The sequence below is a fragment of the Lipotes vexillifer genome, unplaced genomic scaffold (assembly GCF_000442215.2).
Source record: "Lipotes vexillifer unplaced genomic scaffold, Lipotes_vexillifer_v1.1 scaffold521, whole genome shotgun sequence".
Lineage (NCBI taxonomy): Eukaryota > Metazoa > Chordata > Mammalia > Artiodactyla > Lipotidae > Lipotes > Lipotes vexillifer.
Window position 1 is genome coordinate 1,443,634 of NW_006778737.1, and position 24,212 is coordinate 1,467,845.

The following is a 24,212-nucleotide window of genomic DNA, read 5'->3' on the forward strand; positions in this document are numbered from 1 at the left end:
AAAAAAAAAAAATATATATATATATATATATATATATATATATAACTGAATCACTTTGCTGTACAAAAAAACTATAGGATGTTTTACCACTTTCAGTTTATCAACTTTTCTACCTGTGGAGGTATATAATAGTATTATTGTATACATAGTAGTAAATATTATAAATCACAAGATAGGAAATAAAATATGTATTCTCTTACAATAAACATTATCTTTGACCTGAATCTTGTTAACCCTACTATCATAAAACATAAGGTACTAAAATTTACTCTTCCTCATTAATTAAAGTGGCCAAAATAGGGGTTTATCCTCCAAACAGAATAAGTCGCTCATTTAATAAAACTTGGAAAACTATTGAGTCACCAGATGAATTTATTTGCAGAACAAGTCATTCTCACAGGTTTACTTACATGATAGTCAGCTTCAGGAAGTTTAACACCAGGAAATAAGTCACTAGTTATTCCATTAAATAAGGGTATATCATGTGATAAAAACTTTGGTTCATTTACATCTTTAATTGATCGAAGAAGCTAAAACCATCCAAAAAGTGCAAGATAAGTTAATTGCCAGTATTTGCCCTTCTTTCACCCCCACCCCACCAAAGTCAAAGTTTCTTTTACATGCTTCCATGGAATCCCCATACTAAAAAGCCAATACTACACTTATCAAACCTAATGGTCCTTGGTTTCATACAAAGTATAATGAAAAACAGAACCTCAAAACTATCATTTCAACCCCATGTAACAAGGCTCAAAGCAACAACTCTCTTATCTGCCTATCTATAGTTCATGATCAACCTTGCTGAAAAAGTTATCTTTCTACAGATACTTTCACAACATGTATATTTAATACTTACAAGTATATCTTCATTTTCATTTGGAAATTTTAGTTTTAGGTTTCCAGCAGCCACTAAAACTGCTTTTACTGCTCGCATTCCATAGTCATAATGAAATTGTGATGAGAGCTGCTCTGAGCAGAGCCTGTAGGTCATTACTATCTTCACAGACAGAGGTTTTGCATTCAAAAATCCATAGGAGTAGAGGGAGATTTCTGCTATGAGGGCATAGTTTGGAACCATCATAGCCACTGTTCTAAAAAGAACCTGAAGTATATAATAAATGAAATATATTATTTACATAAAGGAAACCATTTTTAAAGCTGAGCATAAGCACCCAAAGATAATGTGTTGATATCCAAGTTTATTCCCCCAGGGAAGCACCTTTTCATTAACTTTGTAATTTTTTCAGTAGCACTTTAACAGTTTTATGTACTCTAATATTTTTTTTAGACATCTAAAAAAGTTTTTAGAGGTTTACCTTATAGCAAATGGAAAAGGTAAAAGGGAGATTACAAATACATGTGAGAAAATTATACCATTTTGAGTAGATTATGCTGTTACTTTTGATTACCAAATTTACACTCTTTAAAAAAATATTACCTTAAGATTATCCGGTAATTCAGAACGTCCTGCATAGCCAGGATTCATAGTAATAGCTACAAAACAGTTTGGATTGAGCTTAAGTTCTGTCCCTTCAAAAATAAACACTTCCAGCTTCTGTTGAATGGCTCTCTGAATGCAAAGGATCTGTTGAGCTACCACTGACAGCACTTCCAATTCAATTCGATTAAATTCATCAAAGCAAGCCCAAGCACCAGAAGAAGCCAATCCTTTAAAAAACTGAGGACAAGAAAAAAGGAGATGATTTTCGTAGGAAAGGGCATCATTTGTTAAAACAAAAATTTAACCTTTTTTGGGTTTTTGTTTTGTTTTGTTTTTGCGGTACACGGGCCTCTCACTGTTGTGGCCTCTCCCGTTGCGGAGAACAGGCTCTGGACGCGCAGGCTCAGCGGCCATGGCTCACGGGCCCAGCCGCTCCGCGGCATGTGGGATCTTCCCGGACCGGGGCACGAACACGGGTTCAGAGTCCGCCGCCGCATTGGCAGGCGGACTCTCAACCACTGCGCCACCAGGGAAGCCCACAAAACAAAAATTTAACCTTTTTAAGTCAAAAGTGACAGTTAATAAAAGCCCCAAGGATAAAAACGTCTTTACCCCTAAAAAAAAAAAGGTCAAGTAATGCTTAAACCATATTCAGTGTTTTAAACGAGTTTGCTTCAGTTTATCCAGGTTGACCTAGCTGTAAATTTGTAACATTTAATATGTAACTTTACCTTTCCCATTGCTAGATAATCTAGCCCATCTGAACAGTTGAATACCACACACTGTACAGCAAGAGCTTTAGCCAAGTCCTTGGTGGTTTCAGTTTTTCCTGTGCCTGCTGGCCCTTCTGGAGCACCTCCAAGATTTAAATAGAAGGCACCTATCTGAAAGGAAAAATAAACGTGAAGAGAAATCCATGCTTAACTGAAAACAAACAAAAAACCCTATAATAGAACAATTGCTTATAAAGTGGATTTAGTCTTATGTGTAGCTTCAGAGAGGCAGTAATACAATTACATCATTCAGTTAATTTTTAGCACTCAATTTTCTAGCTGCACAAAGAAAAAGCAGTTTAAAGGATCTAAAAAAAAGTGAAACTGTATCAAAGTCTCCTTATTTTCTAATAATTCATGGGTATCCCATTTGCCTTTAAAAACAAAGAGAATCCAGCCTTTAAGTGTTAACATTTGGTCAGAAAAGTTTAATTAGAAGTGGTTATGGAGGGACTTCCCTGGTGGTGCAATGGTTAAGAATCTGCCTGCCAATGCAGGGGACACGGGTTCGAGCCCTGGTCCGGGAAGATCCCACATGCCGCAGAGTGCCTAGACCCGTGTGCCACAACTAGAGCCCCCGGAGGGGTCACCGCAGTGAGGAGCCTGCACACCGTGGCGGGGAGTGGCCCCTGCTCGTTGCAGCTGGAGAGAGCCCGCACGCAGCAACGAGGACCTAATGCACCTAGAGATGAATGAATAAACCAATTACTTAAAAAAAAAAGAGCAGATTGCTCCATCTCCTATAAAATAAAGTAATATAAAATAAAAAAAAGAAGTGGTTATGGAGATGGTTGTAGAGATCAATGATGACAACCTCTACGGCTAGCTGCAAAGAGGGAAAACACCTAAAAGTGAGGGGCATAAATGGGGGCCCATCAGTGGGAAAATAAACAGATGACCTACTATATAATTTTGTCTATGATTCACCTTCGCTGTTGCATTCCACTCTTGGTATGTTCTTCATTTTATCCATCCCCATAGCATTGTTCTGTACTTCTCTAACCAGTAGTATCACATTCAACCTTGCGAAACCCAGAGTAGTCATCAGTTACCCACTGATAAATGGTAAACTGTGACCTACCTTCACTGGTTGGACTCACTTGTGTTGTTTTTATGAAAGCTGGCGTATCCTCCAAGCGTCCTGTAGCCTGGGCATTTGGATGTTTGCCCAAGTTGCTTTTTACATATTTGGAGTCTACTGTGTCAAATCAAGCTTGAGCTGGTTAAGACGGTTAAGACCATCAACCCTCCACCTGGGCATGGGCAAGGGTCCACTCGGTGACATTTTGATGTCAGAGGCCAAAAACTCCACCCTCAGAGCATGCTAACTAGGCTACTTTCTGAGCTTTCCTCCCTTGAAAAAGCCTATGGCTTGGGTGCATATGCGCAGAGCAACGATTGCCTCACCTTTTTCTTGTTTTCAATTACATTTCCCCATGGTCCCCACACCTCAGCTTTATCCCATAGATATCCTGAGCCCTTCGCCTTCAGAGAGGCATATCTGAGTTGTTTTCCTATCTCCTTGCTTGGCTGCTTTGTGAATAAGCACTTTCTCTGCTGCAAACCTCAGCGTTTCAGCATTTGGCTTACTGCAGAGAGTCAGACAAATGAACCTGGTTCATTTGGTTCAGCAACGCTCACATTACAGTTAACTATGTACATTTTTTCCCTCTCAATTAGTACTTAAGCTCCTTTATTTTTTTAATAATTTTTAAAAATATTTATTTATTTATTTGGTTGTGCTGGGTCTTAGTTGCTGCATGTGGGCTCCTTAGTTGTGGCATGAGAAAGGTTAGTTGCTGCATGCATGTGGAATCTAGTTCCCTGGCCAGGGATTGAACCCAGGCCCCCTGCATTGGGAGCACAGAGTCTTAGCCACTAGACAACCAGGGAAGTCCCAGTCCTTAAGCTCCTTTAGAGTAACATCAGCAGTATCTGAATTCTTTCTGGGTCCCCACAGTGACTAGAAAAATGGCTGGAAATTTTTATATGCATACAAGTTACAGTCAACTCTCTCGATGAAGTTTGTTTCATGAAAACTGCTATGAGAGTTTGTGAAACTTAACTCCTTTTAGATAAAATAGGGTTAAAGGACAAAGACTGTACATTTGGGGAGGCAAGGGGTATATGGGAATGCTCTGTTCCTTCTGCTTAATTTTGCTGTGAACCTAAAAGTGCTCTAAAAAAATTAAGTATTTAAAAAACTAATAGATAGACCTATGAAAATCTTAAATATTTTCACATTTACTAAAATAAAATAGAGAGAGCTCATTAAATAAAGGCAATATCAATGATATTTTACCCATCTTAAATTTATAGTAAATGCTATACTGTTAATGTCCATTAACTTGATTGCTGGAAACCTCAGTCTTTCCTTTCTTTATAATTTCCAAAAAATGCTTACAAATGTGTTCCCTTTATTATGGATAGTAAATATAATAGGAGACTTTCAATGTTTAGTGTTACATACAAGTGTTTAATGTGATTTTGATTATAGAACTCAAAGTCCTTAGCGTCCACCTTACAAATATTCACAGCTGATTTCAGTGAGGTCGAGGACACAGAAGCTTGAGATTCATTTACTCAACAAACATTTAGGTAGTAACTTATGTACTTGTCAATCACTAGAGTAGAGAACAAGACAGATGTGGTCTGGCCTTCAGGTAGCTTCCTGAGAAAGAGGATTTGGTGAAACTTTTTATCATAGATGCACTAGAACCTTACTCAGATTCTTTTACTGGTCATAGCATCCATCCTTCCAATTGCTGTCAGTCATCTACAAATAGCTCACAACTGTCCATTTCTCCTGAGATTTGCCCTCAATTCATAGGAGCTCCCTTATCCACAAACACCTGAAAGCTTACTCACACACACCCCGCCCCAGCCCCAGGAGTGAACCATAGCCAATGATAATAAAGGGATAGAAAAGCTAGACCCCTTTGCCTTAAAGTGAAGTACCCCTGAGATGCCATTCATGCTCCAACGCTCCTCATGAGATGAGGTTAAGGCCATACATCCATCAAAACCACATCTTGGTTTAGCTTTCCCACCTGCTTTCCTCATTTCCTTATGGGTTTTTACTGAGAGCATTCCCTAGAAAATCATTTGCCCAATAATCCCCATTTCATTTCTGCTTCCAGAAAATTCAAAGACATTTTAATTTACTTACTCAGCACAGGTGGATTGGTGTTTCTTGATGCATCTCCTCAATTCCCAGGTAGGGTTGCCAGATTTAGCAAATAAAAATACAGGATGCCCAGTTAAATTTGAAAATCAGATAAACAATGAATAATTTGCTGGTATAAGTATGCCCCATGTAATAATTAGGACATATTTCTACTAACAAATTATTCATTGTTCATTTGAAATTCAAATTTACCTGAAAGTCCTATATTTTATCTGACAACGCAATTCCCAGGGTTTCACTTTGTTGTTGTTGTTGTTTTCTGTAGTCATGGCTTTATCTTCCATAGCTTCTCAACAAGCACAGCCTTCAGTACCACCTGCCTACATTTCAGCTCCCCCTCTCCTATTCAACAAAACTAACTTGGAGTTCTAAGGCCCAAATGTGCTTCCTTCATCTTCTTGTCATCTCTCCCAGAACTCCACTGCAAAAACTGATACCATTTTCCGAAGCTCTGGTTTCTTCTTTAAATCTCCAGTACCTTCCTTTTTCTAATTATCCCCAACGGGAGTGACTCACGATTTTCAAACATTAGAATTCACACACTCTTGTATTCTACAAAAGCACGCAGAAATAAATATTCACTACTATAACTTCACATAAAGGGAATTTGGGATTAGGAAGGGATAGCTGTATTCAATTATACAGATAAGAGAATAAAATGAGGATAGTCATGTTAAATTTATACAAGAAAATATGACACCAAACCAAAAAGGAATCTTTAATGTGTGAATTAAAATAATTTAAACACATACCAATGTTCTGTAACATCTGTCAGTTAGAGGAGTAATGACAAGTCGAGGTGAGTTACCAAGGTATTCATAAGCATATTTTACGTTGCAATTAATGATACTAACTCGAGCGTTGTCATATTCCCAATAATATCGAAGCTGAGCAAGCCACTGGAAATCTGTATCATGTGAGACACCTAAAAGGAATAAAGTAAAACAAGACAGATAATCCTGAAATGGAAATAATTTGAAAAATAAGTATTTTATCATCTTTACAACAGCAAATATTAAAATAATTCATGTTTTCTAACTTATGGAAAAGATCATATAAAATAAATTCTGTTTAGAGAGAAAAAGACATACAGTGTAAGTCCTTGTTTCTAAAAGCTATCTATATCTTATTTTTAAAATTAAAAAGAGTCACATACCCATATCAATCATGTCCATAACCACATCTCTAGCATGGACATCAATAGTAACCAAAGCCCCCAGAGTGATCCTGGTCTGCTTCGACAGTTTTCCTCTTACCAGCTCTACAATATCATTTAGTTGATTCTGAAGTTCCTTATAGTACTTCTTTAATCCCTACAAAATAAAAAAAGCAATTAAACTAATGTTATATAGTAGCTAAAACATATTTCATGCATTTACTCTTTAACAATTCTGACATCATAATTTAGCTCAATATAGAAATGAGTTCTCGAATAGAGTGATTTTTGTATAAGCATAAGAAAAATTAAGAACAAGTTTTTAAATAATTGTACAATTTTAATGCTACATGTAGAAATTGGGGGGAAGATTACCTTTGCAAATAATAGATAAGCTAACTAAAAAAACATAGCATGTAGAAAAGAAAGTTATTTTAAAAGAATGTTATTTAAGGTAATGATTTACCTCTGTCCCACTACTTATAACTTCCTGTGTCTCAGAGGTCCAGAACATTTGAGAAACACAAAGTACAACTTGGCCAGGCCACTCTCGAACCCAGTCTCTTCTTGCAGATTCTGGATAAGCCTGAGTAATTAAAATGCATTTCTAACTTTAAAAGTTTACAAAGGGGAAAAAAGCTTAATGTTTAACAATAAAGAAGTGCAATATTTGGTACATTTGTAGGCTAGAATGTACTCATGAAAAATTTTAGATGACTATTTAAAAGACCTGAAAATTTTTTACAAATCATATTTTTGAAATATTTATTTATAAAAGAATGGAAAGATGAGCACAAATATGTTAATAATCAGTTATCTTTGGAAGGATTTGATTATTGATTCTTCTGGAAATTATTTTCCATAGGAATTTTAGGTTTCCTTGCTGTGGGGAGTTGTCAATTTTCTACATAGAATACATATTACTTCTATTATAATGAAATATGAGGGTTTATTAAAGTACAAAATAAATCAGTCTAATAGGTTATATATATTGATACCAATATTTAATTGAAAAGAAGACTATGCCATCTAGTAGAAAACTGACCTAGTAGCTAGAACCCTTGTATTATTTATCCATAGCTTTTCTAAAAACTTGTATGAGGCTTCCCTGGTGGTGCGGTGGTGGAGAATCTGCCTGCCAATGCAGGGGACACAGGTTTGAGCCCTGGTCTGGGAAGATCTCACATGCCGCAGAGCAACTAGGCCCGTGAGCCACAACTACTGAGCCCGCGCGTCTGGAGCGTATGCTCCGCAACAAGAGAGGCCGCGATAGTGAGAGGCCCGCGCATCGCGATGAAGAGTGGCCCCCGCTTGCCGCAACTAGAGAAAGCCCTCGCACAGAAACGAAGACCCAACACAGCCAAAAATAAATAAATTAATTAATTAAAAAAAAACTTGTATGACCAGCATATATAATTTAAACAATAATATATTTGTTCATTTATATACAATTGAACAATCTATGCCTTTGAGTTCAAAGTATACTTTCATTTCTTCTAACATTTTTATGTTCAAAATGCATTTAAATAGATTTATTGGGGGGGTGGTCTTTTCAAAAATAACTTGTTTCAAAAGTAAATGATAATAGCAGATCCAAATTAAAAACTGAAAAAAAAAACAACCGCAGAACAAAGTATGAAGTGTCGATACTAAAGGAAATTTTATATATATGTATTTTTGTTATTGGCCATGCGGCACAGCTTGCGGGATCTTAGTTCCCCAACCAAGGACTGAACCTGGGCCACAGCAGTGAAAGCATCAAGTCCTAACCACTGGACTTCCAGGCAGTTCCCTGGAAACTATATTTTTAATACAATGACACCACCTTAGATATAAGAATATTAAACATAAGGATGTAAATATCTATTATTAAAATGCATTTTATTAGCAATATTTATAGATAAATGCCAATGACAAATTAATCTAAGTTTCAAAGAAGGCTGAGTTTCGAAGAATTGATGAGCCATTGCTAGGTACATAGAAGGTAAATTTCTATATGGATTAAGGAAATACTTTCATGGACAATGTTGATTCTTTCCTATGTGTTTTAGTTTGTTTGGAATCATAAATAGAAAAAAGGAGAGAAAAAGTCAAGATTTATCTGCAGGAACATTGAAGCGGAACAGAATAGTCACTGCAAGAAGATGATTCTCATAGGGCTCTTGGTGAAGGAAAAGGATTCCTCACTCATATAAAGTGAGTTGAAAAGGCTGCAAAGCCTTTTTAAATGACATTTTTACTACACAACTGTTCCTTTGTGATCCTAAAGGAAGAAATATACTGAAGTTTATCATTCAAGATTAGGTTAATTGAATTAGCAAAAGTGAGGTACATGTAGTGCCTACATGTTATATTTCTCTCAAATATTATAGATCCTCCATTAATGTTGGTTCACCTCATTTTGAGTTTTTAAGTAATTGTTTGAGTGTAAATAGCAATAAGTAAACTAGATCATGCATTTAACACCCATGTCTGAGGTTCTTTCTTATCTCAGGGGCTTAACACAGGATACTTAGGTGCTCTCCCATTTGCTATTTATCTGGTTAATTCCTACTTATCCTTTGGGTCTCAGTTTCAATTTTACTTTCTCTAAGAGCCTATCACTAGCAACCCACCTCCCCCATTCTAAATTATATACACCTTATTATTCTTTCTCATAACACTGTTTTTCCTTTGTAGCACTTAATCACATATTATTATCAATTCTTACTACTATTATTACTTTAATAATGTTAGGAACAAAGAGTAAAGAAAATAATAAAAGCCTTAAAATAGTAAGACCTTAAGTGTTCATTTACTGGTACCCATTCAAAACCTCCTAAAAGAAAGCATTTACAGAATATAGGATATACATTAAATCCTAGGAAACATACCAGCCTGGCTGCAGCAATCACATCATGAATACTCCGGAGCATCAAATCTTCTACTTGAATGAGCCACTTTTCCACAGCACCTCGCGCTGCAGATGTGGAAATAAGTGCAATCAGCTCCACTCGCTCACCTTCAGAGCTATACATGGCTTTAATGTCCAAATTGGGAAGGAACTCCAATTTAGTGATGCCCTCAAAGCATTTTTTTAAATGAGGCTGAACTCTAAGTGGATCTTTGGTCTCTGACAAAATCTCTAACATTTCATCATTAGATAAGAAGAAAAAACTAGGGAAAAACATGCAAATACAAAAGTTTTAGTTATAATTCATCACACATCAAAAAATGCTTTAATTATAGCACAATTGATTATCCATCATACCGAGGGAAGAAAAGTCGTTTTTTTTCAAGATATGCATTAAGGCCTTTCATAATTTTCTCCAAAAGTTCATTGCAGTTCTGCAGTTTTTCCAGTAAACCTGTTAAAGAAGTAACAGCAAGAACCTAAAAGAGACCAATTCGTTCAGGTCAGCACTTATATATCAGACATTATGATAAGACTTAAACATTAACTTATATGTCAAAAATGTTAAGGTGTCAAAAGGTTTATGAAAATTGTCAGGAAATTTTTTTATCATGTAAAACTATTAGAATTCAATAAATCACAAATATTCTTACCCAAAGATGCTAGTTATAAATGAGAAATTATGATTGTCATGCATATTTTCATTTCTCCTATATTGTTTTGAATGATGTGGAAAGAGTCGGCTAGGTTGGTGTGTGATTTAATTTTTGCATTAACAACTGTCAACTATAAACAATCTATGGTATGAGTTGGCAAACTACATCTCATGAGCTAAATCCAGTCTGCTGCAACCAGTTTCTTTTTTGTTGCTGTTGTTTTTCAGCTTTTATGAGGTATAATTGACAAAGAAAAATTTTATATATTTAAGACATATAACTTGATGCTTTGATATCTGTATACACTGTGCTGCCACTGTTTTTTTTAAATGTTTCTTTATATGTTTATTTATTTACTTATTATCAGTCATCCATTTATTTATCATTATTATTATTTGCTTTTTGCTGTACGCAGGCCTCTCACTGTTGTGGCCTCTCCCGTTGCGGAGCACAGGCTCCAGACGCGCAGGCCCAGCGGCCATGGCTCACGGGCCCAGCCGCTCCGCGGCATGTGGGATCTTCCCGGACTGGGGCACGAACCCGTGTCCCCTGCATCGGCAGGCGGGCTCTCAACCACTGCGCCACCAGGGAAGCCCCAGTCATCCATTTTATACAAATCAGTGTATACATGTCAATCCCAATCTCCCAATTCATCCCACCCCCACCCTCCACCACTTTCCCCACTTGGTGTCCATACGTTTGTTCCCTACATCTGTGTCTCAATTTCTGCTCTGCAAACCGGTTCATCTCTACCATTTTCTAGGTTCCACATATATGCGTTAATATACGATATTTGTTTTTCTCTTTCTGACTTCCTTCACTCTGTGTGACAGTCTCTAGGTCCATCCACATCTCTACAAATCACCCAATTCTGTTCCTTTTTATGGCTGAGTAATATTCCATAGTATATATGTACCACATCTTCTCTATCCATTCGTCTGCCAATGGGCATTTAGGTTGCTTCCCTGTCGTGGCTATTGTGAATAGTGCTGCAACGAACATTGGGGTGCATGTGTTTTTTTGAATTATGGTTTTCTCAGGGTATATGCCCAGTAGTGTGGTTGCTGGGTCATATGGTAATTCTATTCTTAGTTTTTAAGGAACCTCCATACTGTTCTCCATAGTGGCTATATCAATTTATATTCCCACCAACAGTGCAAGAGGGTTCCCTTTTCTCCACACCCTCTCCAGCATTTGCTGTTTGTAGATTTTCTGATGATGCCCATTATAATTGGTGTGAGGTGATACCTCATTGTAGTTTTGATTTGCCTTTCTCTAATAATAAGTGATGTTGAGCAGCTTTTCATGTGCTTCTTGGCCATCTGTATGTCTTCTATGGAGAAATGTCTGTTTAGGTTTTCTGCCCATTTTGGGATTGGGTTGTTTGTTTTTTTTTAATATTGAGCTGCATGAGTTATTTATATATTTTGGAGATTAATTCTTTGTCCATTGATTCGTTTGCAAATATTTTCTCCCATTCTGAGGGTTGTCTTTTGGTCTTGTTTATGGTTTCCTTTGCTGTGCAAAAGCTTTTAAGTTTCATTAGGTCCCATTTGTTTATTTTTGTTTTTATTTCCATTACTCTAGGTGGTGGATCAAAAAAGATCTTGCTGTGATTTATGTCAAAAAGTGTTCTTCCTATGTTTTCCTCTAAGAGTTTTATAGTGCCTGGTCTTACATTTAGGTCTCTAATCCATTTTGAGTTTATTTTGGTGTATGGTGTTAGGGAGTGTTCTAATTCCATTCTTTTACATGTAGCTGTCCAGTTTTCCTAGCACCACTTATTGAAGAGACTGTCTTTTCTCCATGGTATATCCTTGCCTCCTTTGTCATAGATTAGTTGACCACAGTGTGTGGGTTTATCTCTGGGCTTTCTATCCTGTTCCATTGATCTATAGTTCTGTTTTTGTGCAAGTACCATATTGTCTTGATTACTGTAGCTTTGTTGTATAGTCTGAAGTCAGGGAGTCTGATTCCTCCAGCTCGGTTTTCTTCCCTCAAGACTGCTTTGGCTATTCAGGGTCTTTTGTGTCTCCATACAAATTTTAAGATTTTTTTGTTCTAGTTCTGTAAAAGATGCTATTGGTAATTTGATAGTGATTGCATTGAATCTGTAGATTGCTTAGGGTAGTATAGTCATTTTCACAATACTGATTCTTCCAATCCAAGAACATGGTATATCTCTCCATCTGTTGGTATCATCTTTAATTTCTTTCATCAGTGTCTTATAGTTTTCTGCATACAGGTCTTTTGTCTCCCTAGGCAGGTTTGTTCCTAGGTATCTTATTCTTTTTGTTGAAATGGTAAATGGGAGTGTTTCCTTAATTTCTCTTTCTGATCTTTTGTTGTTAGTGTATAGGAATGCAAGGGACTTCTGTGCATTAATTTTGTATCCTGCAACTTTACCAGATTCATTGATTAACTCTAGTAGTTTTCTGATGACATCTTTAGGATTCTCTATGTATAGTATCATGTCATCTGCAAACAGTGACAGTTTTACTTCTTCTTTTCCAATTTGTATTCATTTTATTTCTTTTTCTTCTTTGATTGTTGTGGCTAGGACTTCCAAAACTATGTTGAATAATAGTGGTGAGAGTGGATATCCTTGCTTATTCCTGATCTTAGTGGAAATACTTTCAGTTTTTCACCATTGAGAGTGATGTTTGCTGCGGGTTTGTCATATATGGCCTTTATTTTGTTGACGTAGGTTCCCTCTATGCCCACTTTCTGGAGACTTTTTATCCTAAATTGGTGTTGAATTCTATCAAAAGCTTTTTCTGCATCTATTGAGATGATCATATGGTTTTTATTCTTCAGTTTGTTAATATGGTACGTCACATTGATTGATTTGCGTATATTGAAGAATCCTTGCATCTCTGGGATAAATCCCACTTGATCATGGTGTATGAGCCTTTTAATGTGTTGTTGGATTCTGTTTGCAAGTATTTTGTTCAGGATTTTTGCATTTATATTCATCAGTGATATTGGTCTGTAATTTTCTTTTTTTGTAGTATCTTTGTCTGGTTTTGGTATCAGGTGGCCTCATAGAATGAGTTTGGGTGTTTTCCTTCCTCTGAAATATTTTGGAAGAGTTTGAAAAGGATGGGGGTTAGCTCTTCTCTAAATGTTCGATAGAATTCACCTGTGAATCCATCTGGTCCTGGACTTCTGTTTGTTGGAAGATTTTATTGTATTTTATTTTATTTTGCGGTACGGGGGCCTCTCACTGTTGTGGCCTCTCCCGTTGCAGAGCACAGGCTCCGGACGTGCAGGCTCAGCGGCCATGACTCACGGGCCCAGCCGCTCCGCGGCATGTGGGATCTTCCCAGACAGGGGCACCAACCCGTGTACCCTGCATTGGCAGGCGGACTCTCAACCACTGTGCCACCAGGGAAGCCCTTGTTGGAAGATTTTTAATCATAGTTTCAATTTCATTACTTGTGATTGGTCTGTTCATATTTTCTGTTTCTTCCTGGTTCAGTTGTGGAAGGTTATACCTTTCTAAGAATTTGTCCATTACTTCCAGGTTGTCCATTTTATCAGCATAGAGTTGCTTGTAGTAGTCTCTTAGGATGCTTTGTATTTATGCGGTATCTGTTGTAACTTCTTTTTCATTTCTAATTTTATTGATTTGATTCCTCTCCCTCTTTTTCTTGATGAGTCTGGCTAATGGTTTATCAATTTTGTTTATCTTCTCAAAGAACCAGCTTTTAGTTTTATTGATCTTTGCTATTGTCTTCTTTGTTTCTATTTCATTTATTTCTGCTCTGATCTTTATGATTTCTTTCCTTCTGCTAACTTTGGGTTTTGTTTGGTCTTCTTTCTCTAGTCCCTTTAGGTGTAAGGTTAGATTGCTTATTTGAGATTTTTCTTGTTTCTTGAGGTAGGCTTGTATAGCTATAAACTTCCCTCTTAGAACTGCTTTTGCTGCATCCCATAGGTTTAGGATCGCTGTGTTTTCATTGTCGTTTGTCTCTAGGTTTTGTTTTGTTTTTTTTTGCAGTATGTGGCCCTCTCACTGTTGCGGCCTCTCCCATTGAGGAGCTCCGGTCACGCGGGCTCAGTGGCCATGGCTCACTGGCCCAGCCGCTCTGCGGCATGTGGGATCCTCCCGGACTGGGGCATGAACCTGTGTCCCCTGCATCGGCAGGCGGACTCTCAACCACTGCGCCACCAGGGAAGCCCACTAGGTATTTTTTGACTCCCTCTTTGATTTCTTCAGTGATCTCTTGGTTATTTAGTAACATATTGTTTAGCCTCCATGTGTCTGTGTTTTTTTCATTTTTTTCCCTGTCATTGATTTCTAATCTCATAGCATTGCAGTCAGAAAAGATGCCTGATATGATTTCAATTTTCTTAAATTTACTGAGGCTTGATTTGTGACCCAAGATGTGATCTATCCTGGAGAATGTCCCATTCGCACTCGAGAAGAAAGTGTAATCTGCTGTTTTTGGATGGAATGTCCTATAAATATCAATTCAATCTATCTGGTCTATTTTGTCATTTAAAGCTTGTGTTTCCTTTTTAATTTTCTGTTTGGATGATCTGTCCATTGGTCTAAGTGAGGTTTTAAAGTTGCCCACTATCATTGTGTTACTGTTGATTTCCTCTTTTAGGTCTGTAGGCAGTTGCCTTATGTATTGAGGTGCTCCTATGTTGGGTGCATATATATTTATAATTGTTATATCTTCTTCTTGGATTGCTCCCTTGATCATTATGTAGTGTCCTTCCTTGTCTCTTGTAACATTCTTTATTTTAAAGTCTATTTTATCTGATATGAGTATTGCTACTCCAGCTTTCTTTTGATTTCCATTTGCATGGAATTTCTTTTTCCATCCCCTCACTTTCAGTCTATATGTGTCCCTAGGTCTGAAGTGGGTCTCTTTTAGACAGCATATATATGGGTCTTGTTTTTTATTCATTCAGCAAGCCTGTGTGTTTTGGTTGGAGCATTTAACCCATTCACATTTAAGGTAATTATTGATATGTATGTTCATATTACCATTTTCTTAATTTTTTGGGTTTGTTTTTGTAGGTCCTTTCCTCCTCTGTGTTTCCCACTTAGAGAAGTTCCTTTAGCATTTGTTGTAGAGCTGGTTTGGTGGTGCTGAATTCTCTTAGCTTTTGCTTGTCTCTAAAGCTATTGATTTCTCCATCGAATCTGAATGATATCCTTGCTGGGTACAGTAATCTTGGTTGTAGGTTCTTCCCTTTCATCACTTTAAGTATATCATGCCACTCCCTTCTGGCTTGTACAGTTTCTGCTGAGAAATCAGCTGTTAACCTTATGGGAGTTCCATCGTATGTTATTTGTCATTTTTCCCTTGCTGCTTTCAATAATTTTTCTTTGTTTTTATTTTTTGCCAATTTGATTACTATGTGTCTCAGTGTATTTCTCCTTAGGTTTATCCTGTATGGGACTCTCTGTGCTTCCTGGACTTGGGTGGCTATTTCCTTTCCCATTTTAGGAAAGTTTTCGACTATAATCTCTTCAAATATTTTCTGGGGTCCTTTCTCTCTTCTCCCTCTGGGACCCCTATAATGTGAATGTTGTTGCATTTAATGTTGTCCCAGAGGTCTCTTAGGCTGTCTTTATTGCTTTTCATTCTTTTTTCTTTATTCTGTTCTGCAGCAGTGAATTCCACCATTCTGTCTTCTAGGTCACTTATCTGTTCTTCTGCCTCAGTTATTCTGTTATTGATTCCTTCTAGTGTATTTTTCATTTCAGTTATTGTATTATTCATCTCTGTTTCTTTGTTCTGTAATTCTTCTAGACCTTTGTTATACATTTCTTGCATCTTCTCGATCTTTGCCTCCATTCTTTTTCCGAGGTCCTGGATCATCTTCACTATCATTATTCTGAATTCTTTTCCTGGAAGATTGCCTATCTCCATTTCATTTAGTTGTTTTTCTGGGGTTTTGTCTTGTTCCTTCGTCTGTTACATAGCCCTTCTGCCTTTTCATCTTGTCTATCTTTCTGTGAATGTGGTTTTTGTTCCACAGGCTGCAGGATTATAGCTCTTCTTGCTTCTGTGTGCTGCCAGGTTTTACATGGCCATCAAGCTAAGAATTATTTTTACAGTTTTAAAAGGTTCAAAAATTAAAAGAAGAATAACATTTCATGGTACATGAAAATGTCTGTTGTCCATAAACAGTTTTGATGTAGCACGGACACATCCATTCACTTACATATTGTCTTTGGCTGCTTTCTTACTACAAAAACAGCAGAATTGAGTAGTTACAAAAAGCACTGTACATCTCACAAAGCCTAAAATATTTACCATGTGGTCCTTTGCAGGAAAAACCTGTTGACTTCTGTTCTATAAGAACTAATGTCTTACAAAGGTTGTAAAGTCAACATGTAAGGGAAATCCTTGAAACTCATAAATTTCAGTACTATTGACCCTCAACAGTTCAGCACAGCTAGTTTTTCTTTTTTTTTTCTTTTATTTTTGGCTGCATTGGGTCTTCGTTGCTGTGCGTGGGTGGCGAGTGGGAGATCCTCTTGCTGTGGAACTCAGGCTCTAGGCGTGTGGGCTTCAGTAGTTGTGGCTCGCAGGCTCTAGAGTGCAGGCTCAGTAGTTGTGGTGCACAGGCTTAACTGCTTCGCAGCATATGGGATCTTACTGGACCAGGGATCCAACCTATGTCCCCTGCATTGGCAGGCAGATTCTTAACCACTGTGCTGCCAGGGAAGTCCCCAGCACAGCTACCTTTTCATCCAGCATTGAAACAAATCATTATTTCTTAAGTTGAATACCAGATTAAAAAGTGGATATACATATCTATGAACTTTGTATAGTATGCATATGAAAAATACATGGTCTGTCTTTCAACATTAAAATCACACTCAGCAAGTGCTATGCTCACTAGGAGAGACACATAGCAAGTGAAACCAACTGAGAGAACTGCTGACTCTTTTTTCCCATCACCCCCAAGCATATAGAGTCATTGAGTAGAAACTCAGGTGAATCACATGCACTACTTATTCGTTTGTATTCATTCTCTCTCTCTCTGTCTCTCTCTCCCACCCTCTTGCTTTCTTCATTTTATTTTATTTTACTATTTATTTTTATAAGAGGGATCACTGAGTATACATATTAGAAGCCAAATAAGTTAAATGAATGTTTGAAGCAGCTCCACTATACATATTGAAGAGTTATGAGTAGTGTATCTTATGAATTGAAAAGTAAAATTATCTATGCTTTCTTATATTTTTCTGAGCTTTCCACTTTGTATACAATGAGCAGGTTTTATTTTTTCACTTGGAAAAAAAGCCAAATGCTTTCTGTAGTAGCCAAAAATAAAGATTCCCCTTTATTTGAAACAGAGAAAACAAACACTTCACCTTTGGATCTTTTGTACAAAACTTCATGATATCCCTCCAATGTCTGTCTACTGTCTGAAACTGACGACCTTCTTCTGGCATCTGTTGCATGATATCCTCAGAACAAAAAATGGGCTCCAAGTACAGCCAATGAGCTTGCACTTTTAACCATTCATCAGTTGTTTCTTGTATTCGAATCAAACGGTCCTCCCAGGTCTTAATGAAGAGCACAGTATTCTAAGTTACAGTTATTAAAGAAAACCCATAAATTATAGCAAGGAATATGTATTTTAAATTTATTGTTATTTTTGAATCAATGCAAAACAGCTCAAAGTCACTTATAGTGTCTCACATGGGCTTTGAAAAACTCTAGGAGGTCTGAAGTTTTCCTAAATCATTGGAACTCACAATTGCAAATGACTGTAGTTATTTAGACCAATTTCCTAATCTCTAGGTGAACTGTCCCATGTCCAAAAAGCATACAGGAATATATCCTGCTCTACACCAGTAGCTATCAACCTAGGGGCTATTTTGCCCTCATCCCAAAGGACATTTGACAATGTATGGAGGCATTTTCATTTGTCACAACTGGTGGGGTGAGATTTCTACTAATATCTAGTGTGTAGAGGCCATGGACACTGCTAAACTTCCTACAATATACAGGACAGCCCCCACAACAAAGAATCATCTAGCTCCAAATGTCATTAGAACCAGGTTGAGAAACCATGCTGTACATCAATGCAGCATGGGGAAAAAGTCTTCCTTATTGTCACAGACCTCCTAGAATCCATAAGGTAATTCATTAGCCAAAGATCATTCATATAAGCTCTTTGTTTCTTAAATATATGGCCTAAGGTCCTATATATCAAGAGATTGGCCTCATATTTTTGTTTTAAAAGCTCTAAGAGAGGTTTCAAACTTGTCTTGTAAATTCTCCTTTGTTAAACAAGAAATATCTGCAAAAGCATAACTTCTTACCAGGAAAGGGTAGGTCAGCCTGATTCAAGGGAAAATGTGCAGCTTTATGTCTTTTTGGAAGAACACAACTCTGTCTTCTCCAAATATTAAAAGCCAAGGTGTCCTATAAATACACTATTTATGCTTAAATTAAAACCGAACTGCCTTTTTTGAATTCCAGGTTTGTCGTTTATTAGCTGCGTGAACTTGGGTAACTTACCTAGCCCCCTATGCCTTGGTTCCCTTAACTATGACTACTGATAATAACAGTGCCTACCTTGAGGGTTTGCTATGGGGATTAAATGGGTTAATAAATGTAAAACCCCTAGAGTAGTATCTGGCACACCTTTAGAAGTCAATAAATATCAGGGGAAAAATCCATTTGTTGTTGATCTCTTCCCCATTTTATATAGTCTCCAGTTTGAATTTTGATACTATCTATAAAACTATTAATATTATAATTTATTTGCTTTGTGTACTTACCCACATCAACTATAAGGACATTAAATAATCTTACAGTCTCAAATATCACTTGTTTTTGTCAAGTGGACAATATTTTATTAATTATTCTAAAAGACCCTCAAGTTATTTGTTCCCAAGTATAAAGTATAGTATATAGAACTTCACTACAAGTTATGAGAATATAGCAGGAACTGTTGGTAGGAATGTAAATTGATACAGCCACTGTGGAGAACAGTATGGAGGTTCCTTAAAAAACTAAAAGTAGAACTACCATACGACACAGCAATCCCACTACTGGGCATATACCCTGAGAAAACCACAATTCAAAAAGAGTCATGTACCACAATGTTCACTGCAGCTCTATTTACAATAGCCAGGACATGGAAGCAACCCCAGGGTCCACTGACAGATGAATGCATAAAGAAGATGTGGCACAGATATACAATGGAATATTACTCAGCCATAAAAAGAAATGAAATTGAGTTATTTGTAGTGAGGTGGATGGACCTAGAGTCTGTCATACAGAGTGAAGTAAGTCAGAAAGAGAAAAACAAATACCGTATGCTAACACATATATATGGAATCTAAAAAAAAAAGAAAAGAAAAAATGAATCTGAAGAACACAGGGGCAGGACAGGAATAAAGACACAGACATAGAGAATGGACTTGAGGACACGGGGAGTGGGAAGGGTAAGCTGGGACGAAGTGAGAGAGTGGCATGGACATATATACACTACCAAATGTAAAACAGGTAGCTAGTGGGAAACAGCCACATAGCACAGGGAGTTTTGTGCTTTGTGTCCACCTAGAGGGATGGAATAGGGAGGGTGGGAGGGAGACGCAAGAGGGAGGAGATATGGGAATATATGTATATGTATAGCTGATTCACTTTGTTAAAAAGCAGAAAATAACACACCATTGTAAAGCAATTATACTCCAATAAAGATGTTTAAAAAAAAAGAAAGAAGATTAGCATCACCTTGAAACAATCTTTAAATGAGAATTTATTCATTGCCCTTTGAAGAAAATATTTCTTTTAATTCAGAGTGCAAAATTCATGTTTTGTCTTATCTGCTATTGAATTCTATAAAAAAATAAGAAATGTCCAAAGTCTATTTTGTTTTATAACATAACACTCCTGCATAAACTCAAAATTATTATATTGTTTCTTTCACTTTAATACCATTTCCTTATAGCACCACCAGTGTTGAAAATTTATTTCTTCTTTTCTCCTCCATGTTCAACACCATTTTCCTGCCCCACATCCACTAAATAATGACAGCAGATATTCTTTAACTGCTCAGCCAACCATTTTGCACAATTATGTTTATTAAAATAACCAGATTGATTTTCTGCCTATAAGAAAAGGAATTTTGAAAACTTTATGCTTCTCGGTCAAAGCTTATGTCAATAAAATACTCAGTAAAGTGGAAAGAAAAAGAATATAGCATGAAACAAGGTCTAGGCTGTCTACAGTTCGATTAAATAATACTGTTTTCCATCCAAATCTATCACTGTCATTGGAGAAGATTTTTCTTAATAAAAATATCATTTGTTCTTTTAAAAATCGTAAGAGTTAATAGCTCATCTGTTCTATATATTTTCACATTAATTTTAAGTTATCTGTTTCTATATTTCACCAAGGCTATCCAACAAACTGACTTATTTTCACAAGAGCATATATGTAATAAGATTGCAGTTTTTATAAATGACCAGGAGTTGACTATCATATTTAACATACCTTGATCTCCTTTTCAAATGGTTTGATGAAAGGTGAGCCTCTCATTGTCTGTGTTTTTATAATTTGATCATCAAGGAGAGCCTGAATCTCGTCTACTGAAGAAAGAATACAGACTCCAGTATCACGATATAGACTTATATGAAAAGCAATATCATCCCAAGTTCCCATCATTGTATGCATGGATTTCTCTAATGAAAATTCCTAAATGAGAAAAAGAAGAAGGAATTTGGTACATTGCACAGCAATTTTTGTAAGGTAATCTGCAACTGTCTGTAAGCTGGAAAAGTTTTTAAACAATTAAAAAATTCCTATGTAAAATGACAATGTAGTTTTTAAAAATTCACTTGCTCTGAACACTACTGCTATCAGTATTAAAATAGACAGCAGAATGAAAGACCTGATGGATTTTCCCTGAAGTGGCTTTTCTGCAGTCTATAGTCTGAAGATGTTTTCAGTGTATTTTGAGAACACTAGACGGCCTTACTTACTCTGCTAGAATACACACACATCACATGCCACACACACATGCATCTATTTCCATTCTTAATGGAACAATTATATATCAAGACTAGCATATCATCCATGCATATCAGAATGTGGCAGAATTAACAAGAGGTCAAAGGAACCATTTCTACTCTGGATTCGGGACAAGGAAATCATAGAGAAGCAGACACTTTGTTGGGAAAAATAAGAGTGGTCTTCTACCACTTTACCTCATCTCCTCCCACTGCTAGCCAGTACTATACATTCAACCACAACAAAAACTATGATTAGTTGATTAACAAACTCATCAAATAAAGTATTTCAGTTGATCTTCATAATCACCTTGCTTGCACCCGCACTTATAACTTCAAATTTTTCCAAGTATGGTGTAAGGTTTAATTTTAAAACTTTCCTCATTGTAGTTCCAGAGTCTGGAGTTAAGTCATAGCCTACAATTTCTGATAACTGCTTCCAGTGACGTGTTCTCATTCCTGGATTGCATAGGATGGAGACAGTAGGGATGTATTCCTAATGGTGAAAATAGAAACAATAAGGAGTCACTCATTTGAATTCCATACACATACACTTGAAATTAGGTAATATACTTAATGAGTCCAATCAAAATCCCAATTCGATTTGGAAGGGGAGAAAAAGTAACAAAATTATTCTAAAGTTCATCTGCACAAATAAACATGTAGAAATAGCCAGGAAAACTATAAGAGTAAGAAAAAGGGGGATATAAATATTCTATAAGATATTAAAGTATATGATAAAACTACAGTAATTAAAACTGTCATATTATTATTATGGAAATACAAAGTTAAGTTTATTCTATATATTATATGGAGAAAAATATAGTATAACACAACATAATATAATATATAGTTATAAACACACACACAAAACATAAATGGGAAAAAGCCTGAAACAAAATGCCAAAATGTAACTGTTTGGAAAAAAAAATTAAATATCCAGCAAAAACACTTAGTTCCTCACTTTTTTTTTTTTTTTTTTTTGCGGTAAGTGGGCCTCTCACTGTTGTGACCTCTCCCATTGAGGAGCACAGGCTCTGGACACGCAGGCTCAGCGGCCATAGCTCACGGACTCAGCCGCTCCGCGACACGCAGGATCCTCTCGGACTGCGGCATGAACCCATGTCCCCTGCATCAGCAGGCGGACTCTCAACCACTGCGCCACCAGGGAAGCCCAGTTCATCACTTTTGATACTGACATTAGAACACTTCTTTCAAAATCAGGAAGAAGATAAGCATACCCATTATTAATACTTCTAACCAACACTGTATTGAGTGTCTCAGCCACTGAGATAATATAAATAAATAAAAGATATGGGGGAGGAGGGGAATCAAGATGCCAGAGTCGCAAGACCCTGAATTCACCTCCTCCTATGAGCACAGCACAAAATTACAACTACTTTATACAGCAAGTATCTATGAGAATGACCTGAAGAGTAGCAGAAAAGATTTTCCACAATGACAGATATAAAGAAGGAGTGACAATAAGATGGGTAGGGGAGTGGAGATGCAGTCTTGTCAGCAGCCAAACTCTAAGGTTGGTGACACACAAATGAAAAGGCCATCACCACTGCAGAGGTCCTCTCTGAGGAGCAAGGGGTCTGAGACCCATGTTGACCTCCCCATCCTGGAGGTCTTGCACTGGGAAGACAAGCCCCCAGAATGTCTGGCTTTGAAAACCAGTGGGGATTACATTCAGGAGAGATGGAGGGCTATAGGAAAAAGACTCCACTCTTAAAGGGCACAGGCAAAATCTCACATGGTCCAAGTCCCAGCAAAAAGGCAGTAGTTTGAAAGTCACCTGTGTCAGACCCACTTGCTGATCTTGGAGAGCCTACCAGAGAGGCAGGAGGCCTCTGGGACTCACCCTGTGGATGGAGATGCCAGTGGCAGACATTTTGGGGATCTTGTTCTATGGGACTGACTCCAGCACTGGCAAGCACCATTTAGAAATCCTCCATCTAGCCTATTAGTGCTGAGAGCTTGCCCTGTGCACCAGAGGGCCCACAGCAATTCTGCACCACCAGGCCACATAGTCAAATGCACACGGATCCTGTCCCACCCACCTGTGGTCCTGAAGGGGGTGCATTGCCCAGCTACACAGTCAGCCTCACCAGGAGACTGCCCTGCCCACCAGGGCACCCACAACAACTGCATGAGTCAGAGCATCACAGCCAGACAGGCCAAGGGCCAGCCCCACCAACCAATATGCCCCAAACAGTTATCTCTTCCACAACAGAAGGGAGCATGCAGCATGAATAGAGGACACCCCTGGAGCATAAGGTCTAGTAGCCAGGAGGGAGTGCACTGCTGAGCTCATAGGATGTCTCCTATATAATGTCACTTCTCCAAGATCAAGAGACATAACAGTCCTATCCAATATATAGAAATAAACATAGGGAATTAGGTAAAATGAGAAGGCAAGAGGAATATGTTCCAAACAAAGGAACAAGACAAAACCTCAGAAAAAGAACTAGATTAAATGCAAATAAGCAATCTACTCAACAAAGAGTTCAAGGTAATAATCATAAAGATGCTCACTGAACTCAGAAGAATGGATGAACACAGAATTTTAACTAAGAGTTACAAAACATAAAGAAGAACAAATCAGAGCTGAATAATACATTAACTGAAATGAAAAATACACTAGAAGGAATCTACAGCAGATAGAATAATATAGAACAGATCAGTGATCTGGAGGACAGAGTGTTAGACATAATCCAAGCTGAACAGAAAAAAAGAAAAATGAATTATAAAAAATGAGGATAGTTTAAGAGACTTCTGAGACAATATCAAGTGTACTCACTTCCATGTTATAGGGGTCCCAGAAGGGGAAAATTGAGAGAAAGGAGCAGAGAACTTATCTGAGGAAACATTAGCTGAAAGCTTCCCTAACCTAGAGAAGGAAACAAACATCCTGCTCTAGGAAGCACAGAGAATCCCAAACAAGATGAACCTAAACAGGTACCCACTGAGACACATTATAATTAAAATGACAAAAATTAAAGATAAAGAGAGAACCTGAAAAGCAGCAGGAGAAAAGCAACTAGTTATTTACTGTATAAGGGAACTCCCATAAGACTATAAGCAGACTTTTCAGCAGG

The 24,212-nt window shown here is 37.3% G+C and overlaps 1 protein-coding gene across 1 annotated transcript in view; it reads right to left on the reverse strand.

Moving 5' to 3' along the window:
• Window positions 1-24,212, reverse strand: part of DNAH12 (dynein axonemal heavy chain 12) — a 222,311-nt gene that overhangs the window by 117,629 nt on the left and 80,470 nt on the right. Inside the window, exons 17-28 of the mRNA XM_007451772.1 lie at window positions 21,419-21,604; window positions 20,594-20,794; window positions 17,455-17,649; window positions 9,808-9,929; window positions 9,452-9,713; window positions 7,024-7,164; window positions 6,558-6,714; window positions 6,154-6,326; window positions 2,173-2,325; window positions 1,439-1,678; window positions 857-1,102; window positions 411-530 (exon numbers count right to left, since the gene is read on the reverse strand). Coding sequence (XP_007451834.1) covers window positions 411-530; window positions 857-1,102; window positions 1,439-1,678; window positions 2,173-2,325; window positions 6,154-6,326; window positions 6,558-6,714; window positions 7,024-7,164; window positions 9,452-9,713; window positions 9,808-9,929; window positions 17,455-17,649; window positions 20,594-20,794; window positions 21,419-21,604 — 2,196 coding nt within the window. The remainder of the gene's footprint in view (window positions 1-410; window positions 531-856; window positions 1,103-1,438; window positions 1,679-2,172; window positions 2,326-6,153; window positions 6,327-6,557; window positions 6,715-7,023; window positions 7,165-9,451; window positions 9,714-9,807; window positions 9,930-17,454; window positions 17,650-20,593; window positions 20,795-21,418; window positions 21,605-24,212) is intronic.